The sequence below is a fragment of the Aquila chrysaetos genome, chromosome 1 (genome assembly GCF_900496995.4).
Source record: "Aquila chrysaetos chrysaetos chromosome 1, bAquChr1.4, whole genome shotgun sequence".
In the NCBI taxonomy this organism is placed as follows: domain Eukaryota; kingdom Metazoa; phylum Chordata; class Aves; order Accipitriformes; family Accipitridae; genus Aquila; species Aquila chrysaetos.
In genome coordinates, this window is record NC_044004.1 from 26,887,937 (window position 1) to 26,909,123 (window position 21,187).

The 21,187-nt window shown below is 44.6% G+C and overlaps 1 protein-coding gene across 5 annotated transcripts in view; it reads left to right on the forward strand.

The window, feature by feature from the left end:
• The first annotated feature begins 14,631 nt into the window (after positions 1-14,631).
• The window catches only part of LIMCH1 (LIM and calponin homology domains 1), a 181,921-nt gene continuing 175,365 nt past the window's right edge, over positions 14,632-21,187 (forward strand). For 2 of the 5 annotated variants that reach the window (XM_030007801.1, XM_030007812.1), the window contains exon 1: positions 14,633-15,083. In XM_030007801.1, coding sequence (XP_029863661.1) covers positions 14,988-15,083 — 96 coding nt within the window. In that variant the 5' untranslated portion in view covers positions 14,633-14,987. Of the gene's footprint in view, positions 15,084-21,187 lie in introns of all 5 variants that reach the window. The other 3 variants (XM_030007793.1, XM_030007822.1, XM_030007871.1) reach the window with 3 other exon arrangements.

The following is a 21,187-nucleotide window of genomic DNA, read 5'->3' on the forward strand; positions in this document are numbered from 1 at the left end:
CCATTGAGCAAAGAATACTTCTGCCCAAGAGACTCCATGGAGCTCACATCTCAACGAAAGCTAATGACTCTCATTGTCATGCCCTTATTCTTGTGGAGTATCATCTTGCTCTGTGCTACTTTCTACAGGCTGATGGGCATTTAGAAAAAGGAAGTATTCACTTAGATGACAGGCAAAGGAAGGTGTCAGTGTTGAAAGAACTACAGGTCTGTATTTTTGGAATGGCAGCATCTAGACTCTCATCTCAGCTAGTCAGACTTCTGTGATTTAACAATGATTTTGTTACCTCTCTGGATCTAAGATCATAAGCATTAGTCCTCCTGGAAGACAAATTTTAATTCTGCCTGCTCATTCAAACTATTTTCCCCAAACCTGTCTAGGACTTTTGAAAAGATAAGAGCATTTTCCGTGACTACCAAATAAATGTAAAAAGTAGTTTTCAGTAGTGAAAGACTTTAAACTGTTTCTTTTTAAAATGTCTGTGAATTTTTGTCTTATTTCTTTAGTTTTCATATTCTCAGAGTTGTTTCGCAAGTACGTTTTTGCCAGTGTTGAAAATGGAAGCACATTGCTGCAGGTAGGCACAAGAAATTCAGCTGCATGGTGAAGTTGTTTTTTTTGATCTTATGTCCTCCAGAATCAGGGTCTGAATGAAGCAAGTTCAGGCAAGAAAACAGTATAAAAGTAACTGGAGTTAATCATTCCTTTCATTTAGCTTAAGAACAGTTCATCCAGTTTCTTCAGGGTCATAAAACCAACTCCTAAGCCAGCTGAACTTGGTGGCAAAACGCCCAGTGATGGTACATGGTACCACATTAGATCCTGCGTCTTCTTTTACTCACCTAACTAAATCTACAGACTTATAAGAGGCAAAGAGAGAGTTTCCAAACCAAAGCCATTATTGCCAGAAGCAACGAGGATACTTAGTGATAAGCCACAGTGCTGTGGCCAACTGGTAAAAAGAAGCAGGAGGGCTGGGCAGTCAGGCTAGGCCACCGGAGCCTTGCATTAAACGCCCTGCTCTGCCACCAGATTTCTCGAGCAAACTACACGAGGCAAAGCCCCACTCCTGCACACTCTGTCACTCAGGGAAATCTCAGCCTTACGTTAAGCAGTGTGATCCCCTACAAAACCAATGGGAGGAACAAGGGGCTTATGGCTGGGGACCACAGAAACCAACAAGCTGAGTGGGGCATTGCTTAAACTAGCTGGTGGGAAATACTGAGTCTAGGCACAGGTTTACTCCAAAAGGAGTTAAACGCGTTGTGATGGCAAGAGGGAGGTGTTTATTCCTGCTTAATGCTCTTACCGTGAATACTCTCCTAATGTTAGGCACCCTTTCAAAGGAGAGAAAAAGAAGAGAAATGACAGACAGCCCTGGGTTATGACCTTTCCCTGGCTAGGCTTTTTCTCCCGCTCTGCTGCCAAAACATATGCTGAAGCCCTCAATGTTTAACTACTAAGCTCTTTGGCACTTCATGGTGAATGGTTTTCTCTCTTTCTTCCTGCAGTGGGCCTTCACTTCATAAGCAGTGCAATAGTCACTGGAACAGGGCCTTGAATGTGACTCTTCCACACCAGTTTCTAACTCCTCATCATGAAGTCAACATCTCAACATCTCTTCTTGGCTTAATGTATATGCAGTTTCTTTATGCAAACCATAATTCAGAGAGCTGTACAACTCACTGTACACTGTAACAGTGTGCTGGTAGTTGCCAGCTCCTAAAACACAGAAGCAGCAGCTGCAGGTACAGTAGGGAGCTGAAGGTAGACCCCTGACCTCCCAGTCAGAGCCTTTGCCACTGGGTGATAACTGGACGTGCACACTGAGAATTATAAGACTTTGCTCAATTCTGCCTTTTGCAAAGCCTCACCTAAGTACCTTTACTGGCCTACCAACTTGGCAATGGGAAAGCTATGTTTAAGAGTCCCCTAGCCCTTAACTGAGACCACCAAGCAGCTCTGTGTTACCAGGAGATGGAGGCCCACTAGAAAAAAAAAACACGTGCAAGACTGGGACAACACTGGCAGAAAAATATAGTCTGAGGGAACCAGGGGGAAAGCTGAACAGGTTTTCTGAGGATTTCAGTAGTGCTTGAAGATTCAGTGCAGTGCTCAGAGTTTTCTGTTGGATTTAACATTTAGTTCCAGCTGATGGTTTAAACAGTGACCTGGTTGTTGAAGGTACAAAATAAGGTTTTTGAAGGCGATGAGACCTCAGTTTGCAGGCTGGTGCTGTGTTCCTTCTATAGATGGCACTGTAACTTACCAAATGCTTTGCTTCCCTGCCCATAATTTTTCTGATGCTATCAGCATTATGCCTTCTTTAAAAAGCACATTGAAGGTAAAAAACCCTCAAAACTATCAGTGACATTGAGACGCATGTCAAATCACAAGTGTGATTTCTGGTCTCAAAAGCATTATACAGGATCTGATCAAAAAGCACCCTAGTTCCAGCCTCTGTGAATAGCCAACAGCGTGACCTTGGGAGAGCGTATAAGAGGGGACAAAACATACAGTGGTGTGCCCTTACATGCTGTACCAGCTTACAAGGAGCTGGATGGATGCCATACAGGCAGATGTGGTATCTTTACATCTAATACCCCTTGACAGATTTTTCTTCAGTGAATTTCTTCAATTGCTTTTGCACCCATATAAAGTTCAAACATCCACAGCAAACCAGATGGTCCCGGTTGAAACATAACTTATGACTTTTTTCGAGTGAACATAAACCCAAATGCATTGTAAGACACTTGAAGTAATTAATGTGCAAATGATTATCATTATGAGCAGGAGCTAACTAAAACCAACTGCTTACACATGACAAGTCATACATGGTTTCCTCCATTATGTCTCTCTTTGCACATAACTTCTTCATGATCAGGAGACTCTTCTATCTTAACAATGCCATGTATAAATGGCACTGTCATCATCCTTGGCGCTCATCAGTAGTTTAGCAAACACCATTCTCAGTAACACCAGGGCCAATACACCAGTTCACTTAACTCTGTAATCACAACACATTTCTAAAAATATCATTGCAAGAAAACACCTTCCATAAAAAGACCTGTTTGTTCATCAAATTTACAGGAGTATCAACAAATCACTTTGATTCACAGAGTCAAAACCCTTCATGAAATCCACACAGACAGCCCAACAGCCTGGCTTCTCCTTAGGGTGTAAAACTTACATTACAGCAGTGGGCTTTCTAAGTATTACAGCTAGAGAGCTACCACAGCACCAACAACCACAGCATCCCTGAAAGCAAAGTAACAGGTAGTTACACACGTCCTAGATCCTACAAATCCGACACACCAAGAAAAACACACCATTCCTTTTTAAACTGTAATGAAAGGTATATTTCTACATAACGCAGCTTTCAGTTGCACCCCCAAAATTTTATGTTCTTTCTTCAGTAACCTCAATGCATATATATTAAAAAGTTTTGAAAGCAATATCAATATTCTGTTTCAAATCCCAGGTACAACTTTAGTTGCATATATAATTTTAAGATAAATTGTCATTATATACCTTCCTTTCCGACAATACTCCTGCTATAATCACCCAGAACTAGTAACTTGTAAATATCTATAAAAAAATGAATCCCTTTATCTTTCAGAAATTTACAGCAGTATTCTTCAAAAGTAAATACACAGATAGTAGAATATATACAATAACTGACCCAGATTTATGATTACGATTATGAAGAAATAGGCCACGGTTTATAGCTGATAAGCACAGTGTATTTATTCTGTAGAGAGTGAAAGATTTATTATGTGTTTAAGCATTCACTTCCTTATTTTTGTGCATGTTTTCTGTAAAGGATGTGTTAACTGTGTTATGTTCACTTGAGAACTTAAACGGGTTTGGAAAGTCAGTCCTAATTTTCGCAATCACTCACCATGTTATAAACTAAGGATATCTGTTGATCTAAACATCTCCCTCTGTACTTGTGAACAGTGTTTCTGTAAGAAGAAATCAGTCAGAAGATGGCTTTTGCATTATCACAAGCTTTCAAATGCAGAATGTTCCAATAAAGCCATTTCAATTTGGGCATTGAGTGCCAGAAGTTTAAGAGGGAGATAAGCAGTGGATCCTGGAAGTTAGGATGTGCTGCTCTCCCCACTGTATTGCCTCCTTTCTCGGATGGGCTGCAAAACCCTGATCTCTCTCTCTCTCTCTCTGGGTTTCACAGTCTTGAGCATTGAAAAATACAAAAGTATTCAGAAAGTCTATGTGCTCTTGCCAAGTTCACAAGGGGGATGCAGCAGAATTAGTAAAAAAACAACACAGGTCCATATCCTACATATTGAAAAGCAAACTTTCTCCCTCCCTCACAGCTCCTTCTCACCTGCCTGAGGGCTGAAGAGTTTCTTGACATCTTATTCTTTCCCCTGCATTGCTCCTGGAGGCCCCAGCACTTTCAAGCCCTCAGAAAACAAGAGCCGAACAATCTTTGCAATAAAGCAGCCGTAAGAACTGGCAGGTTTAATGGAGCGTATGTACAGCTCTTACACTTCTCCACAGCACAGCACCTCCAGCATGTGCACATGCACACCATGACGGTTTCCAGCTGGGTTCTCCTATGCCGTGAGTGCCTTCTGCCACTTTCAGTGCTCTGTACTCAACTCTTCCACAGCGTTTCAGCAGCTGAAGAAATTAACTGCTCTACAAAGCAGAAGGGAAGACTGTAGCAACCTGGTGATGCTGGGTCATACCCACAGACTGCCATAGCAGATGCCTTGAAGAACCATTGTTTCTCTAAATGTCATGCTCTCCACACATGAGCCTCCATTTTCCTTGCTGAAGTGCCCCCCTCCTCCAGGTTTAGATCATGAACGCTTGAGTGCTGTATCGGCATCAGCTACCTCAAAATAAACAGGAGAGCATTTCACGTTACAAGAGCTCCCACAGCTGATAGCCCAGTCACCCTGCACTGCTGGAAAATCTTCCACTCTCTAGAACCACTTGCACAACTTCCCTTACTCACTGGGATGAAGATCGCACAGGTCTTGATTGCCAACAAGGTTTGGGAGTCTTTATTCCTGACAGGCTCATGATTTCCCATTTTCACTGAGGCATGTAAGAAGCCGACCAGTCTCACAAGGTGCTCCAGAGACTGATCATCCCTTCCTACACAACAATCTTTGCTACGTTCTCGTTGCAAAGTGGTCTATAAAGAGAAGGATTTGCAATGAAGCTTGAGTGAAAAGTCTGGAAGTAGTGCACAGACACAAGTTTGGCATATTCTAATTCAGCACTGAAAACTGATTAAAATACTCATTTTCAGAGAAACATCATTCCACAAACTGTCTAAAGTTAACTGGAGGCCCCTTGTCCCTTAGAAAAGCTTGATGCTGAACTGAAGTTTGCCAAATGATGAATAACTCTAGCGTTCCCTGTGCTGTCCAACCTGAACTTAGAGCTATGACTTCTAAAAGGTTTTCTTAATGCTAGCGCTCCAATTTCTTCCAGACGTGCCATCATTTTGATCTTTTGCTGACCTACTAGCATGCTAAGCAAACATGGTCTTAGGACTGGAATTTTTGAAGGCATGGATGTGACTTAGGTGCTTGATCCCATTAATTTTGATGAGATTTGAGCATCTAACTCCTTTAACATCTTATGAAAATCCCTATCCAGTTTCCTGGGTGTGGGTCATCAATACAGTGAGGACATATTCAATGAAGACTATATTTCAAGAAAACAAACCACTCAGTAAATATGACCCTTTTGATGATAAGCAATGATTAATGAAAAAATGTAGACATACTCCAAAATGCTGTCTTGGATCAGCTACAGGTATAACAGTTCTGCAACTGATGAATTGCCTGTCTTTTCCTCTGGCTTAGATCAGGAGCTCTTGTGATAGGCAGTCCCACCAGCAGCCAAAAAGTGCCAGAGAACAAGATTCAATAGGTATTGGCAATCATTTCAGTAACATGGATTATCAACTCCCAGAAAGTATTTTCCAGTCTCTTGAGTGATCGGATGAGGTTTTCTTGACCTTTGGGCTTCTTTTGGAGGACCACGGAGGAGCACTGGGACCTCTAAACTGGGAAAAACTCCAGACACTTTTGCTGGCCAGACAGAAAGACATAATTAAAGAAGTAATAATAAGAGAAAGTTATGAAAATAACTTTAAAGGGATTTTTTTCCCCAATTTTGCTATTTTAAGGGCTGCGCTCATGAACTTTTTTGGCTGTACACTCAATAGCAGTGATTTCTTGGCAATCTCATTAGCTCCACTTTCGTATGGGTGGGCAGCTGTCATATAATAAATCATTTAGCAGTTCAGACAGTGATACAACAAAGTGTAATATCCATCTTTTGCCTGACAGTTTGTCAACATGGACTATGGTCCAACAGCCGGACCTACGTCACCACATCCAGTCCTAAAGCAGGCTAGAAGAGAGCCAACTCTGCTCCAAAATGTGCTCCACGGTACTTGGGCTTGAGCAAATAAGCCCAGCTTGTTAAGCCAGGGTCAGTGGTACAGTAATGGCATTACTGGTTTGGAGTTGGCTCACATCTGACCAACCGGGAGCAGAATGAACTTATGTCTGTGTTCAAAAGAGCAGAGTGAAAAGCTTACGTGAAACCTTCCAGCCCTGAGAGGTGTGGAAGGCCCTGCTGGACCCACACTCTTGCAGGATAGGGCCTTCTACTTCAGAAAAGTTCCCAGGGATTTCAGTGAAGTCAGGTTTGATCCACAAGAGGTCCAGAAGACAGCAGAGGAAGCAATTATCTAGAAGCACTGAAAGGTTATAGGAAGGTCCAACAAATATTCATAGTACTGCTTGTTTCTTTAATACCTAAATGTCCCACACATATTAAGAAGCATTCTGTACCTGTGGTCACACTTAGATTAACATTTTCTGCCATCAGTAGCTCCAGTGAATGAGTTTTCAGCTGGCGTGTGTGTGTAAGTGGTGAAATAATATTACTAAGACATATTAACCTGTTGGTACTTGCAGTTTAGGGAATTATAAGAAAGGTTTCTATCTGGGGAGATGTCCACAGCTCCTCCTAACTCGCAGTAGCAATTTAGGTGGGGTTGCAAATAGTACTCCATCCTTTGAAATGGTGGGTGGAACAAAATAAAGAAAACATAATAGCCTTCATTTTGAGTTTGGACTGATGGCTGATTTTGACACCCTGACTCTTATGAATGTGTGACCATCCATGTCTGTGATGGCATGACGGATGCCGTCTGTCCCAGAAATTGTACCTGTTGCACCAAAGCACCTCCACAGGCTTTGATGGATATCTCGTTCTGCAAGGATTGTCAGGCCACAGGAGATGACTGAGCAAGAGAGCCTGCCTTCAGGGAATTAACTCACCTATATCTTACGCTACACTGCTTTCTCTTGCTTCCAGTTGAACACAATCCTCTGCTAAATATTGTCCTTTAGAAATTCAATACATAGGAGAAAAAAACCCTCTAATATTCCTGTGTCATGGAACGAAATTATAATGTTGCTAAATAAGATATATTTCTGTCCTACTACATGAAGTCAGTCTTTTTTCTTTTTTTTTTTTTTTTTTCTTGTTTTCTGCCCCTGCTTCTCTTTTTCCTTTCCATTTTCCACTTTTGGCTGCCTATTTCCTTATCTTAAGTAAAAGAACATGACAATTCACTGTGAACCGGCTAATACCCCAAACAAATTTGGATAAAGCCCAGTGTTAATTCCAGATACAGGTTTTCCCTTTTGATCTGCTCCACAGGGATAGTTACTAAGAAAAGAAAAGGGAAGATATCGTTCACCAGTTCTTTCTGGATGGTGCAAGTCACTGCTAAAATTAAAGGCTGAATGTGACACGGCTTTTCCCAGATTTCTCAAATTTTCACAAGCAGCTACCTAGCAAATAGCTGTTCTAAAGTCAGTGAGAGGGTTTTTTGCTATTCCTTTTGCACGTTTGATAAAAACAATGTGGTTTGGTGAATTACATGGTTATGCCACCACAACACAAAGTTTGTTATACACCAAGAAAATTAATATCAGGACCCAGGAATTTAATTTGGAAGCTAGGGCTTGGTTTCCAAATCACCTTTTTTCCACATACAGTTTTTGATTTTCATCCCATTTGACACCAGTTTGGCAAAAGTTTCTAACTGCTTTCATTGCATGCTGTCTCATACACAACAGCCCCTCTCTTCCCCCCAAATACCACAGCTGTGTAGCACTCGTTTGAAGCTACAGCTTCCTGCGAAGATTTGCAGACTGCTGAACAACCTGCTCTGGCTACTTACCTTTTCATGTATGGAGCCCAGGCAGACTCAGCTGCACCTACTGAACTTGCAGCTGGTGTGGGCTCTCTGAGCATGTTTGCTGCCTTAAAAGAGCCCTTTCCTAGGCGATGGCACTATGAAAGGGGTGTTGAGGAACATCTCCCTGAGGGTACTAAAACCCCTCTACCATGCTTCCCACTGAAAAAATCTTGAGTAACTCTGTGTGCTCAAAAATTTACTCAGGATGGTGAAATGGGCTAAGATGTATACTGGGTGGGTGGCAGCAGGGGAAGACGCAGCATTTAAATGAGCAGAGTGCAAAATCAGCTGGAAGATTATTGCAGATACATACTGGAAGTGGAGATTCCTGCTCCAGATCAGACTGTGTTTGGAAGAACACCCCGCTTCCACTTCCAGTCTTTAATGAAGTAGATTGAAAGAAAGTAGCCATAAAGCAGACAAAATCACAAGAAAACTCAAGGGAAATACTGTTTTGTCCTTCTGTGCCGCTTCCAGCTCAGCAGAGAAGCGAAGGCTGTTGCTCATTTTTGCATTAAGGAAATCGGGCGTCACATCGGTAGGTACACAAACCTATGAGCACCAGCTCCTCACCAATGTGCTTTTGTTTTATTGGGCTAAAAAGATCCTTGATAACAGCTGGTGAAAGGCCCATTGTCCTGACACATCCTTTTCCCAACTTGACCTGTCAAGAGAGCAGAACTATGCAGCTCTGGGAGCGGAGAGCGGAGTGGGAGAGCCACGCTTTCCTTCAGAGTCCTCTTTCAGTTGTTGGTTTGTGCATGCGGTCATTTTCCTTTCACAATATGGTATGTATTTTATGGGAGTCCCTAGAAAGAACATGTACGGACCTGGAGCTTGCTGCGCTTGGTAGCTACGAACACAGAATGAAAGGATGTTCCGTGGCCTGATGGGTTCACTGGTTTTGTGCTCAGGTTTATTCTTTCCTTTACCTTGGTACCTCTTCATTTTGGGTTGCTTTACCTTTCACCACTCCTTTTTTATAGAATTGCTTTTCAGTCAACCCAATTTATGTCTTTTTAACCTTGTGTAACTCAGTGTCACTTACTTGTGGTATTTCTTCTTTCACTGTCCTTCTTTCTGCTTTTTTTTCCCAGTGGTTTTCATGGTTTATATTTGTTGTGTTGTCCCTCCACTATGTATGCACAAAAGGAAGGGAGAAGTACCTGAGACAAAAGAGACAGAGAATGGGGTTGAAAGACAGGAGACTATGGCAGGCTGGGACAAAGTAAAACAGGCTGGTGGAGAAAAGAAGGATGCTCATTAAAGAGGAGGCTGGATATAGGCATTTCCTATACCAGAGGAAAGGCAAGTCTTGATGAGAACAATATAAAGAAGGAAGGAAGTGGTTGTTTGGGTGAGTGGGAGAATTGACCACGGCTGCAGATGAAAGGAGAAGCTGGGCCAGGCTCTGTGCAATCAGCAGAGCTATCAGCCCGGGATCTGGAGGCCTCCAGGAGAGGCAGAACCAAGTGTCAAAGCCAGAAAGGAGGGCTGGGCAGGGAAAAACCCACACCTAAAAGCATGGCAGCACACTAAACACAGAGATACTGATGAGGGATTTGTTACACAGGGAACAGAGAAGATGGTGAAGACCCCCAAAACTGTGCTTTGTAAATGTCGTTGAATATTTACAGGCATTTATGTACATGATCTCTCATTTTGAATCACCTGCACTCTGATTCATTAGGCTTATAGCTAAACAGCAACATGTGTAGTTAAGTAGTACATCAGATCCCGGACAGTTAACAGCTTTTAAAATCTAAAAATTTAATTAAATGCAAAGACAGGCAAATAGGAAAACATCAAACGGTGCTCAGCTACCAGGTGACAATTGGATGTACTAGCTTTCAAAAATCAATACAAAAATTCCAAAATAGAGAAAAAACCTGCTTCACAAAAGGGCTTCACACTCTCCCAGGACAGGGTGAGAAGGGATAACACTGCTTTTCTCTAAGGAAAGAGCAAATTTGAATGATCCATCCTCTCCCGTAATTCCCAGAATGACACAGAACATCGATGCCAAGCCTGACAATATGTTGCTGAGTGAGTGGTAGCAGAGAGAAAGTGACTGTGATAGAAGACAGCATGGCCGGGATAAACAAACAGGTGCTGTCAGCCAAATGCTGAACACTGCAAATGCACCACAGCAGATGCCCTGATTAAATAAAATGTGAAGTCACAACATTTGTTTGAGTGATTGAAAAAAATCAACATGCTTTCACGATCACAGATTCATTGATTTTTCATGAGAATTGAAAATAACTAAAGCTCTGGCGTTACTTTTCTTTTAGCTTGTAAGTTTTTAAAAAGTAAATTAAAAAAACTCTTCAATGGGAACAGTCTTCCTTTGAGTCATTTTTCAAAATCAGGGTTTTTCTATCTCTTGCTCCTGAGTGGATATCTTTACCAGCCTGCTCTCAAAGACAGGCTGCATGCCATGGAGAGTTGAACTGACTTTGAATCTAGTTTCATCAAGGAAGAAAATGCTAAACTTCTGGTAAAGATCTCTTTCACCACCTTCCTCTGCCTTAACAGATGCTGCTGTAAGGGGTCTTCTCATCCGCTCACTCAGCTCACCTCTCCGTTCACCCTTTCACACATGACAAGCTGTGAAAGTGCACAACCTGCCTTCAGGAGTCGGTAAAAAATCTCCAAATACTCTCCAGCAGGATTAATACCTGTTGAGAGGTATTAATACCAAGGATGCTTTATGCCAGGCCTGTCCAACTCCTGCACCATCACCAGGCAGCCATGCTGCTCTTTGCAACGGTGTGAGTCCTGCGATGGCTGAGAGGCTGCATCTCTGAGCAGCTCTGAAATAACCTAGAGGTTATGCAGAGCTGTGCTGGATGTGCCTACCCGTTTTATACTCTAGAGAATGAAGGAATTCCAAACAGAATTTTTACAATAAATACCATATGGCCTCAAGTTCTCTGTGTGACATTCAGTGGTTTGTTAAAGGGACAAAAAGGACAAGCAAACCAATGAAATGTATAAAAGTCCTTGAGCAAACAACAGAGGAGATATTTAGCCAGAGCAGTCTGCTTATGGCTCAGCTCAGATTCCTCCGAAATCTGGCCCAGGATTGTGCAACGCGCCCCAACTATGACCATTATGCTCTGGGGGAAAAAGAAGCTCTGCTCAGAGAATGTCAGCCAGAACTGACAGATTGCGGAGGAGATAAGGAGGCAGAAAAGCCCTGGTGCTAGCAGGATAACTTCCCTTCTCAACCAGCCCAGGGACCTTAGTGGTTTAAGGCACATTTATAAAAGCTCACAAAGAAAAGGTTAATAAGCCAGGTAAAATAGAATAGAAATAGGAGATCCTCGGCTGTTTCACCCATTTGCTTCTTGTGCAAAGGTTTTTTTGTAAAATTGTTTCCAAATGGAGGGTACCCATGTTACTAGAAGCACGTTGTGTCAGACCTACTTTGAAGAAAAAGGTTTATTGTCAGGCTAATACAACCAGAAAAAGGAGCAAGAGCACTAAGATGCCATCTAGGAGTAGTTTTGCTCGGAACTCGGTCTTGACCACCACCACTTGTTCCTTCGGGGAGAGACATGATGGCAGCAGAAGCTGTCCAGGACACAGCTTCCTCAATGCAAGCTGTTCATTGCAGCCATGGGATAAGATCAGGCCTGGCCACAACACCAGTCAGGCCTTATTAACCCACTGCTCCTGCTATTCAAGAGGCTTAAAGATTTTAGATGTTATGTTGAAGACAAAAAGGAACAGGAGAGTTCCTCTTCCCAGCAGAGCAAACTAAATTGGGTAGAAGACCAAACCGGTTAAAACAAACTGAACCCTCACTCTACCTGAAACTGTATCTTCCTAAAAGCTTCTGTTTTTCCTTTTGTGCATAGCAGCAGAGAGATCCCTGACCAGAGAAGACCCCCTTTCTCTGCTTCTACCGCCTCCTGTAACCACCATATTACACATTTTTCCACAATTACTTTACTTGCGCATAGGCACAGTCTGCTTTTCGGAAGGGTGACTGTACCTGGACAAAGATATGCAGCTTGACGCTGATACCTGCACTTCCATAGGTTTCCCCCTGTTTAATAAGTACAGATGCAAGCTTGTTGCAGGCGATAAGGACTGCTGAGATGCTAGCTTGACGGGAAAGAAAATCAGAGAAGCTAAACTGAAGCATTTGTTTTGAAACAAGAGTTTTGCAAAGAGCTACAAGAAAAATTCTCCTATTCTGCTGCTGTTACAAATTCCATCACTATGTTTCCGGTAATGTTTCTGATCAGGAGCAGCAGAGTGACCTCAGGAAAACCTTGCTGGAGTTTCTAACGTGCTCGTTTTCATATTCTGCCTCTTGTACCAGTTGCCAGGGCGGCTGTAATAGGGAAAAGAAAACCGTTGAAAAACCTATGACTGGTATTCAAGGGGCTTAGAGCAAGCCCTGCAACTCCCCAGGCAGATGGTAGTTTTAGAAAAAAAAGCAAGCTGGGCTGATGCTAGAAGTGTGTTTCCATGGGAACAGGGAGGTAGGGATGCTGCCTCGCACTTGACCGAATGGGAAGCAGGTCCAGGATTAGGATTAGGAAAGAAGTGGCCAGATTCCTGCTGCCATTCAGGGTGTCTTTTACACTCCTAAATACACGTCAGGGCTCTTAAAAGGCTGCACTAGCTCTACATCCACATGTCTCTGTGTGGATTTAATAAATTTTAAAAGTTCTGTATGCTTGAACGTAAGTGTGCGAATAGGAGCGTGTGTAAGAGTGTGTATAAGAGCACACTGCCTTTAGTCAGCCATGAAAACTGACTGTATAAATGAGAAATGAATGTCCACCTCTCAGTTTAAGACAAGGTATGTGGTGGTGGTCTCTATCTCAAACGGATGATCTGTGTGGTATGATGCTTACGCTAGCCTATTCCAGCTCTTCATGTTCTCTGAGAGGCGATGTTGAGATCACCAGACAGTAAAATCATACATTTGATATTGCATGGTCATAAAAAAAAGAGGTAGGATAATTCTTTTAAATTGTTAGTCTTTCACTGCCCCAGGAGAATAAATGTAATTGATATCCAATATACATCGGTGTTATTTAAATATTACAAGAATCAGAAAATAGTTTGTGTTAACATAGGTATTTCAAAACACACTTATTAATTCTCCTTAAATTTTTGAGATTAGGCTACCATTCATCTAGTTTTTGTTCAGTTGCAGCTCTCAGAAAAATCCCTATAAACCTTATCTCCTGTTTTTAGGCCCTTTGTTACTCCAGCAAATCTGAAACAATAAACAAAGACCAAAACAAAATGTAGAGAACAATAAACACAAAACCCTAGAATGGAAATAGAGTTAACTGTATGCATTTTCCTGATATATTTATATTTGAAGAGTTAGCATTTTTTCCTTTGACTAATTTATAACAATAAACAAGATTCAAAATCCGAACTTTTGAATTGAGGTGAATTCAGGCCTAAAATAAGGGAATGGTGAGAAGTAGATCCTACGGTTTACTTCTCGTCAAAATTTGTTGACAATTATTGCCAGCTGAAAATGTGGCCAGTAGTGACCTCTCTCAAAAAACCCCTTAGCAGTAGAGGTTAATGTTCACATACCTGTGTTTCTAGCACACAGGTATCTTGCACAAGTGTAAACAAGAAGCTTTGGCTCATCTTTCCAACACTTATGAGTGGAGATTTTTAGGATTTGGCTTCAAAAAGGCCTTGTGAAAAATTTTTCTTCCCTGCTTCTAGAAACTTCTACGCTTAACCTTAGCCTAAAGAGCATTTGTTTGAGCTAGGACTATTCACACGACGCAAGGTAGGCGTGCAAGTCTCTGCAGGCCAGAGTTTGTTTTCTTCCTCTGCATAAAGAGAAAAAAAAAAAGAGTATTCACACACGGTCTGTTTTAAGCACACCTCGATGCCCGCTTCGCCTCTGTAAGAAGAATGCTGTCAGGCACCGTGCTGACCCTCAGGCATTTTTGCAAGGCCACTCTCACCCCTTAGCCGGAGGAGGAGATGCCTGCAGGGAGGGCAGAGGCACCTGCGGGTGCTCCGCTGCTGGGGCAGGACCCCCACGGCCCCCAGGCGGGTGGGTGAGGGTCTGCGTGGGGGAGCAAAGCCGTTTCCCGCCGCAGGGGGCTGGAGGCTCTCAGGTGCTTCGAGCAACGCCATTAATTAATCAGGTCTTCAAGGCAACAGCCGCAACCAGCAGCTCGCCGCCCGCGCGGGTGGCTCGGTGCCCTCCAGGAGCAGCGGGGGGCGAGGATCGGCCGCCCCGCCAAAGCCGGGGGTGTCTTGCCATCGTTCCCTCGGCCGCGGGGGGGTCCCCGCCCCCCGGTCGCAGCGCCGCCCGCCATGCGATGCTGGCGGCGGGGGGGCGGCGGCGCGGGCATTTGCATGGGCTGAAGGCAAAGCGGCTTCGCCCGTCTGTTTTATTTTTAGCTGGCAGCTCCGGGCAGCGCAGCTCCGCTCTGCCGGCGGGGCGGGCGGGGCGGCGCGGCAGGCGAGGGAGGACCGACCGATCGAGCCGGCAGACGAGGCACCGGCGGAGAGAGGTTACCGCAGGCAGGCGGGCTGCAGAGCACCGCCGCCCCCGGCCCCCGCCCCGGCGGCTGAGGGAGAGGCAGGCAGCGGCCTCCGGCGTCCCCCCGCTGCGGCCGCGGCTCACCTCGGGCTGGCGGCTCGGTGCCCGGCTGCTCCCCCGCCGGCTCCCCCGCCGCAGCCGCGGCGCGCCGGGGCCCTGCAGATGGCCAGTCCCGGGCTGGAGCTGGGGGGGGTTCAGCCTCCTCCCGACCCCCCCCAGCCCGAGCTGGCCTTCACCGAGGCTCAGAAGTGGATCGAGGTAAGACCGCGGGATGGCAGGGGTGTTGGCGCCTGAGCCCCAGCGAGAACGACCCGGTGTCCCGTCCCCGTGTCCCCCCCCCCCCCGTCGCGGGGACTGTAGGCATTTTATTCCACGCCGAGCTCTGGCCCGGCCCCCCCGCCGGCCTCCCCCGCTTTGCTCGCTGCGGGGAAAGCAGCCGGGGCCGGCCGAGCCGCGGCTCAGCCCCCGCGCAGCGTGCGCACCTTTGGGGGGGGGCCTGGCCCCCCCCCCGCGCATCTCTTCCAAACTTAATCTTTTAAGCGCATTTCCCCTCCCCGCCCCTGGGGTTGGGATGAACGGGGCGGCTGTAAACAGGAGCCGCGCAGGTGCGCGGAACCGCGGAGCGGGCGCGGACGCGGACGCGTCCCTCAGCGGGTGTCCCGGGGGCGGCGAGGTTCCCCCCCCCCGCGCCGTGCTGGGGAAACCTGCGGCCCTGCGCCCGCCCGTCCGGCTCCCCTCGCCCGCGGGTGGCGGCCGCGGCCGCGCAGGTGACGCTCCGCAGTGCGCGGAGAAGCGGGGCGGGCCAGGTCGGGTCAGGTCAGCAGCGCTGCGGGGGACGGGGGGTTGTGGGTGGGCGCGCAGAGGGGGCCTGGGGCAGCGCGTCCCGCGGGAGAGCTCCTCTGCGGCCCCTTCTCCCATCGCCCAGCCGAGCCAAGGAGAGACGTTCAGCCTGGCCCTTCAGGCAGGGCAGAAAAATAGATCTGCTTGCTGTGAGCTCGTGCCGTAAAATGCAGAGACAGGCAGGTGGCGGGTGAAATTTAATAGTTAAATATTTTGGCACGTAACAATAGAGACACTTTAAATAGCTCTTCTTCTGATTGCCGGTACGCAAAACACCCATGAAGGTGGTATAAACCCAGATACCAGGGTAACAGCTCCCTTCAGCTGCAGGCTTTGAATCTAATCTGCAGCTTTTAGTAAGCCTCACTGGATTCTGTTTTCCGACAGTGGTTAGGCAAATTGTTGTTAGAATTGTTGTGACTTTGAGATTCCCTGAAGCCCTGGGAATTTCAGACTGTAATGGTTCACTCCAGTATCAGCCGGAAAGGTAGTGCTGTGTCAGACTTCAGGGAATTGGCACTGACACAGTAAGCCGGTGTAGTCTGGTGTAGGACCAGAGGCAGAGGAACAATGAGGAAGTGAAAAGAAGGGGTTTTGTGCCAAGGAAAGGTGAATATGCAGCCTGGAAGAGAAAAAGTGAAGTGCATGTAAACACCGGTTGTCTTGGGGAGATGAATACGGCGGTTTCTATATAGCCTTCTTTATAATCGAGGACCGAGAGACACATGACTCCGTCATACATACGGTACATAAAATATCTTGTGACCGCGAGTTCTCCTGACTGCTAATGAAGCCAAGACCTCAATGGCGAAGCAATTCTTCGTAGGTAACGAAGCTGCCAGCAGTCACTCCAGGCGTGATAATAATTAATGGACTACAAATCTTCCTGTATAAGAGCAGAAACTTTGTGGGTCAGGTGGAAACTTCCCTCTTGGGCAGTTTATCCCACAGTTTGCTGTAATGGGAGGTCTTGTGCCCGTTCTTGTGCGACCCAGGGCCTGGTGAGCAGAGCAGAAGGGCTCTTAACTCCTTGTGTCCTCCATGCAGGCCCAAGGGGTCCACGTGTACAAAGGAAGCTGTCTATAACTTCTTGTACTTTTTTTAATCTGCTTGATGCATGAATGACAAAGCTGTGATGTGCTGTTACTGTTGCCACCGTCCTCTTGCCTGAGGGACTGTGTCAGGAGCCTGGAGCATTGCCATGGCTGTGGTGCCTTTCCAGCAATGCCCAGAGTTGATGCTCCTACTCAGAGAAAGGAGGAGGAAGCTGTCAGTGAAGCAAATGTGGCTTAATTTGCCTAACATGTTATATTTCCTTTTAATCCCAGTTTGGCTTAAGCTCTGGAGCATGAGGGTTATTATCTCTTCCAAAAATCTGGTCAGCGTTCACTGTTCTAAATCTGGATGATTTGGACTGAGCGAATTATGCAGAACTTGATACATTAGTCCAAAGTTGTTGAAAAGCGGTGTCAATCTTAAATAAAATAAAAAATCGAGGCATATTATAAGTATCAACATTCAGTGTGCCAAGCCCTATTGATTTGGGTGAAGACCAGAAATGGGGGTCATGCTGTGTCTGGCTACTAGATCCATCTGCTTCAGCTGGCTCTGTAATCGTCTCTCACCAATTTATTCTTTGGCCTAGAGACGTTAGCAAATGTCCAGTGTGTTGTGTCTTCCAGCTTGCTTCTGACCATTTAAAATGACATCTCTCTCAAATGAAAATAAAAGAAACCATTATCGTTGCAAGCAGGGCTGGTGGACCTCGCTAGTATGGAGAAGACAGGCTAGTGAGGATGTTAGTGGTGTGAGACAGCTTAAAACCTGTCTTAGGCTATAAAATAGTGCCACGCCAGGAAACTAAAGCAGAAGTGAAAGCTCTTGAGCTTGCCGTGCATTTTTATTTCTAACGATTGTGTGACTTGCTAGTTGGATTCTCATCTGGTTTAAATCCTCATGTGAGCGCTGTCACCATTGTGTAGCGCTGACAGGAATCCACCCTGTGGTCTGTGGTGCATTTCTCCTCTGGTGGGGCTGGAAAGGGAGGCTGTCCTCTTTTTACAGATGGGGAGCCAAGACATGAAGTGATGAATGTCTGGATCTGTGAGGATTGAGGTACTTCCCTTGCTCCAGTCCAGAGGTCTTATCTTTACTCGTTGGGTCTGTGACCTTTCACCAGAGCAGGTCTTCTGGGTGCCAGAAGTCATCTTTTTCCTCTGCCGGCATTACTTTAATCTGGATGCTGCAGGATAGGGGAGTCTAAGTTGCAGTGAAGTTATTATTGTGATCCTCGTAATAATCCTCTTGTCTTTCCATGGTGCTCTGAAGCAATAGTGCTCCGGTGTTCACCTGAGCAGGTAAAAGGGCTGGAACTCTGACTTCTACTGCCAAGGCTGCTTATATATTTAACAGTTCGTGTTTTGTAAGAGAGTATTTTGAGCGATGATAGATTTGGTGTCATCTGTATGTTGCAGAATTTTGGAATTCTGCGGACTTTCTGCTTTGATCGCGAGTCACTTTGGGTAGGAAACTGGCGTTCAGCCTTGCTTAATTTTGCATAAATATCAACCATGCATCCCTCCGTGTTAACAGTAAACCAGTCCTATTATTTTAGTTTAGCTTGACATGTGCTACTTAAGTGAAGAATGCCCTCTTAATGATAAAATGAACCATATTAGTAGCACTCAGAGAAATTAAAATAAAGGCACCAAATGAAAAACCCTGTGAGAGAGCTACAGCAATCTGCATTATTAAAGGTGTGGTATCTCATTTCAATTAATGCATCTCGGTTTCACTGAAAGAAAATATCAGCCTTGTAAAGCCTAGTGGGTTACTACAGCAAAATAACAAATCTAATTTAATCTAATGGCCTGTAATTTTAAAATGTCAAGGTTCCCTGTATGTGTGTTTAAACAAGAATAACTGATGGTTGAAGGAACATCTGTATAAACAGAGTTATTCTTGCCGTAAAGATTCATAAGAGAGTAATACAGTAATAAAGTCACATTTAATACCAGTGTAGCTCCTAAGGGTATTGTTATCTCCTCGTCGCACCTCCTAGCCTTGCCTCATTAATATGCTGTCTCCTCATTGTTGAGACTTGGTTCAATTAGGGATGGCTTTTCTGTAGACTTATATGCCTTAGAAACTTTGCCAGCTGATAAGAATGCTTCCTTTATAGTTGTATGGTGATAATAAACAAGTCATGTTTTTCTGTACCCTATGCTCAGTGCTTGACTTTGCCATTCCCTCTAGAAGTGTGTTGGCTAAAACCCATTAAATAAGTCTGCTACTTTTCTCATATATATGAGAATTCCTTTGTTAAGGAGAAATTTGCCAGCCAGAGGGGGTTTGTTGGGGGTTTGTAGGTTATTTTCTTCTTTCCTTCTAGGAAAACACTTACCTGTGTTAGATTTCTGTATCGAAGGTGGCAGTTTTAAGCTGATAGCAGTGGTGCCGCTTCTAGAAGTGGTGGGGCCAGGTGTATTCCTTAGTGCTTCTGGATGTGTCGCGTCACGTGGCAGAACAGGCACACCACTTCTGCACCACCATCTCTGTAAAAGAGTATGAGAGGCATAAAACCTGGGAAGTGACTCAGGCAAATAAACTTCATGTGACTGTCTTGTGCCAGGAGTCTGGAAACAAGGTTTCTTTAGGGGTGTCTCTCTCTTTTGTGGATGAAGTGTGAGAGAGCTGAGGCTTATGGCTCCCACTGCAAAAACCGTAACTTAAAAGGAGATGAAGGTAGTTCACCGGCAAAAATCTTTTCTAATTGGTGAAGGGTCTTGATTGGAATATCTGCTATAGGGTTCTGGAACTTGAGGAATACACAAGTTTGTTTATATGACCTTTAAAATGTGGTATGACATTTGAGGAACTTCAGAGATTTTCTTTTGATGAAAAGTATTGGGTAAGTTAACTGATTCACTGAGTGTACGAGTAACCTGTGCCCCACAGGAGTGTTTCTGTTTCCAAATGTGTGTAGACATCTACCCTTCCTTTGCTGTGAAGCTGGTTTTAACATCCTTGAATAGGGACTCTAGTTCCTCTGAACACTGATACAGTTCCTAGAACAGTGGTGCCTCTAGCCAGACTGGGACCTCTGAGTGCCACTGCAGTCCTGCCGTTACTTGTATAGGAATGGATCAAATCCAACAAACGTTTTTTTCCAGTGAGCAGTTCCAGAGAAGTTGGTCTGACTGCCTTATGAGAGTATTTGAATACAACCACTTAAGTGTAGAACGATGCACTAAGCTTTAAGACTGCATGGTTTAGTTAATCAAATATTGCAGGAAAGTTGTTGAATGAGCCTCCAAACAGTGCCTACAGTTCAAATTTCTCAGTGTTTAGCCTCCCTCCCTCCCTCCCTCTCTTTCTTCTGCTGGAAGAGTGTCTTACCTATATACTTTACATAATGTGTTGGGACTGAATTTATTAAAGTGAGCAAGTATATTCTCAGACTAGAAGAAGACTATGCAGATGGGTTAGACAAGTTGCCCGATTCGTGGACAAGGTAAAGTTAGGCCAGATGAATCCTTCCCACAGTGTCTGTAAGGCAACCATGAAGAGTCAAAAGGTGTGTGGCTGGCTTCTGGTCCTAGATGAATGTGAATGCAGAATAACTTTACTGTGGTTATAGTGACTGGGCTTGGAGAGGAATTCTTCACTGCTATCTCTACATCTGCTCCTGGGCAGTGTTTAGGGACTGCAGGCAGGGCAGATGGCATGCTCTTCATTCTGGCTAAGTTAGTCATTCAGTGGAATGAAAATTACATTGATTTAAAGGGGGTGGAAGAACCTGCCCAAACTCTTTGACCCTGTCAGACTACCACCTTCTAGAAGTTTTTTCCTCTCCCAGTTGCCTGGCAGCTGACCTCCTGTCCCGTATACATGGACCCAATTCCCTTGTCATGAGATCTGTTTAAGCCGTGTTACAAGTAGCGCTTGGCACAGGGGTGAGAATAATCAGAACAACAATACTATTGATAAAGGGATAATGTCAGGAAATGCAGGACTGAGCTGTTAATTGTCTTAAAACTGAATTAATTTCTCCTTTCAGTACTAAAATTTTAAAATAGGTAAAAGATCTACCCTTAACACCAGAGTCTGGAATGCCATTATGCAATTGGTGATGAACATCAGTTAATGCAGCTATGTAACCTCATTGCACTTGTTCTGCTAGTGTTAACTACATTTTTTAATTTTTTTTTTTTTTTAAGGCAAATATTGGTCCTCTAGAAAGGAAGGTGGAATCTTTCCCAAGTGTGGAGTATAAATAGCAGCTCAATACAGCAGAATTGTTTTCTAGCTTCTAAAATGTGTTGGCCGATCTGGGAAGTGTTGTTTCATGACAGGTTATAAAAACTGCACTATCTTTTGTTTGGAAAATCTACCAGTCTAGAAGCTTTTCGTCCATGGATGGATACTTCTGTGCATTGGCTCTCTGGAGATATCCCAACAAAAACAGTTTTGGAACAATCTTACAGAAAAAGCAAGATTTATAGGGGTGAAAGTGTCATTTA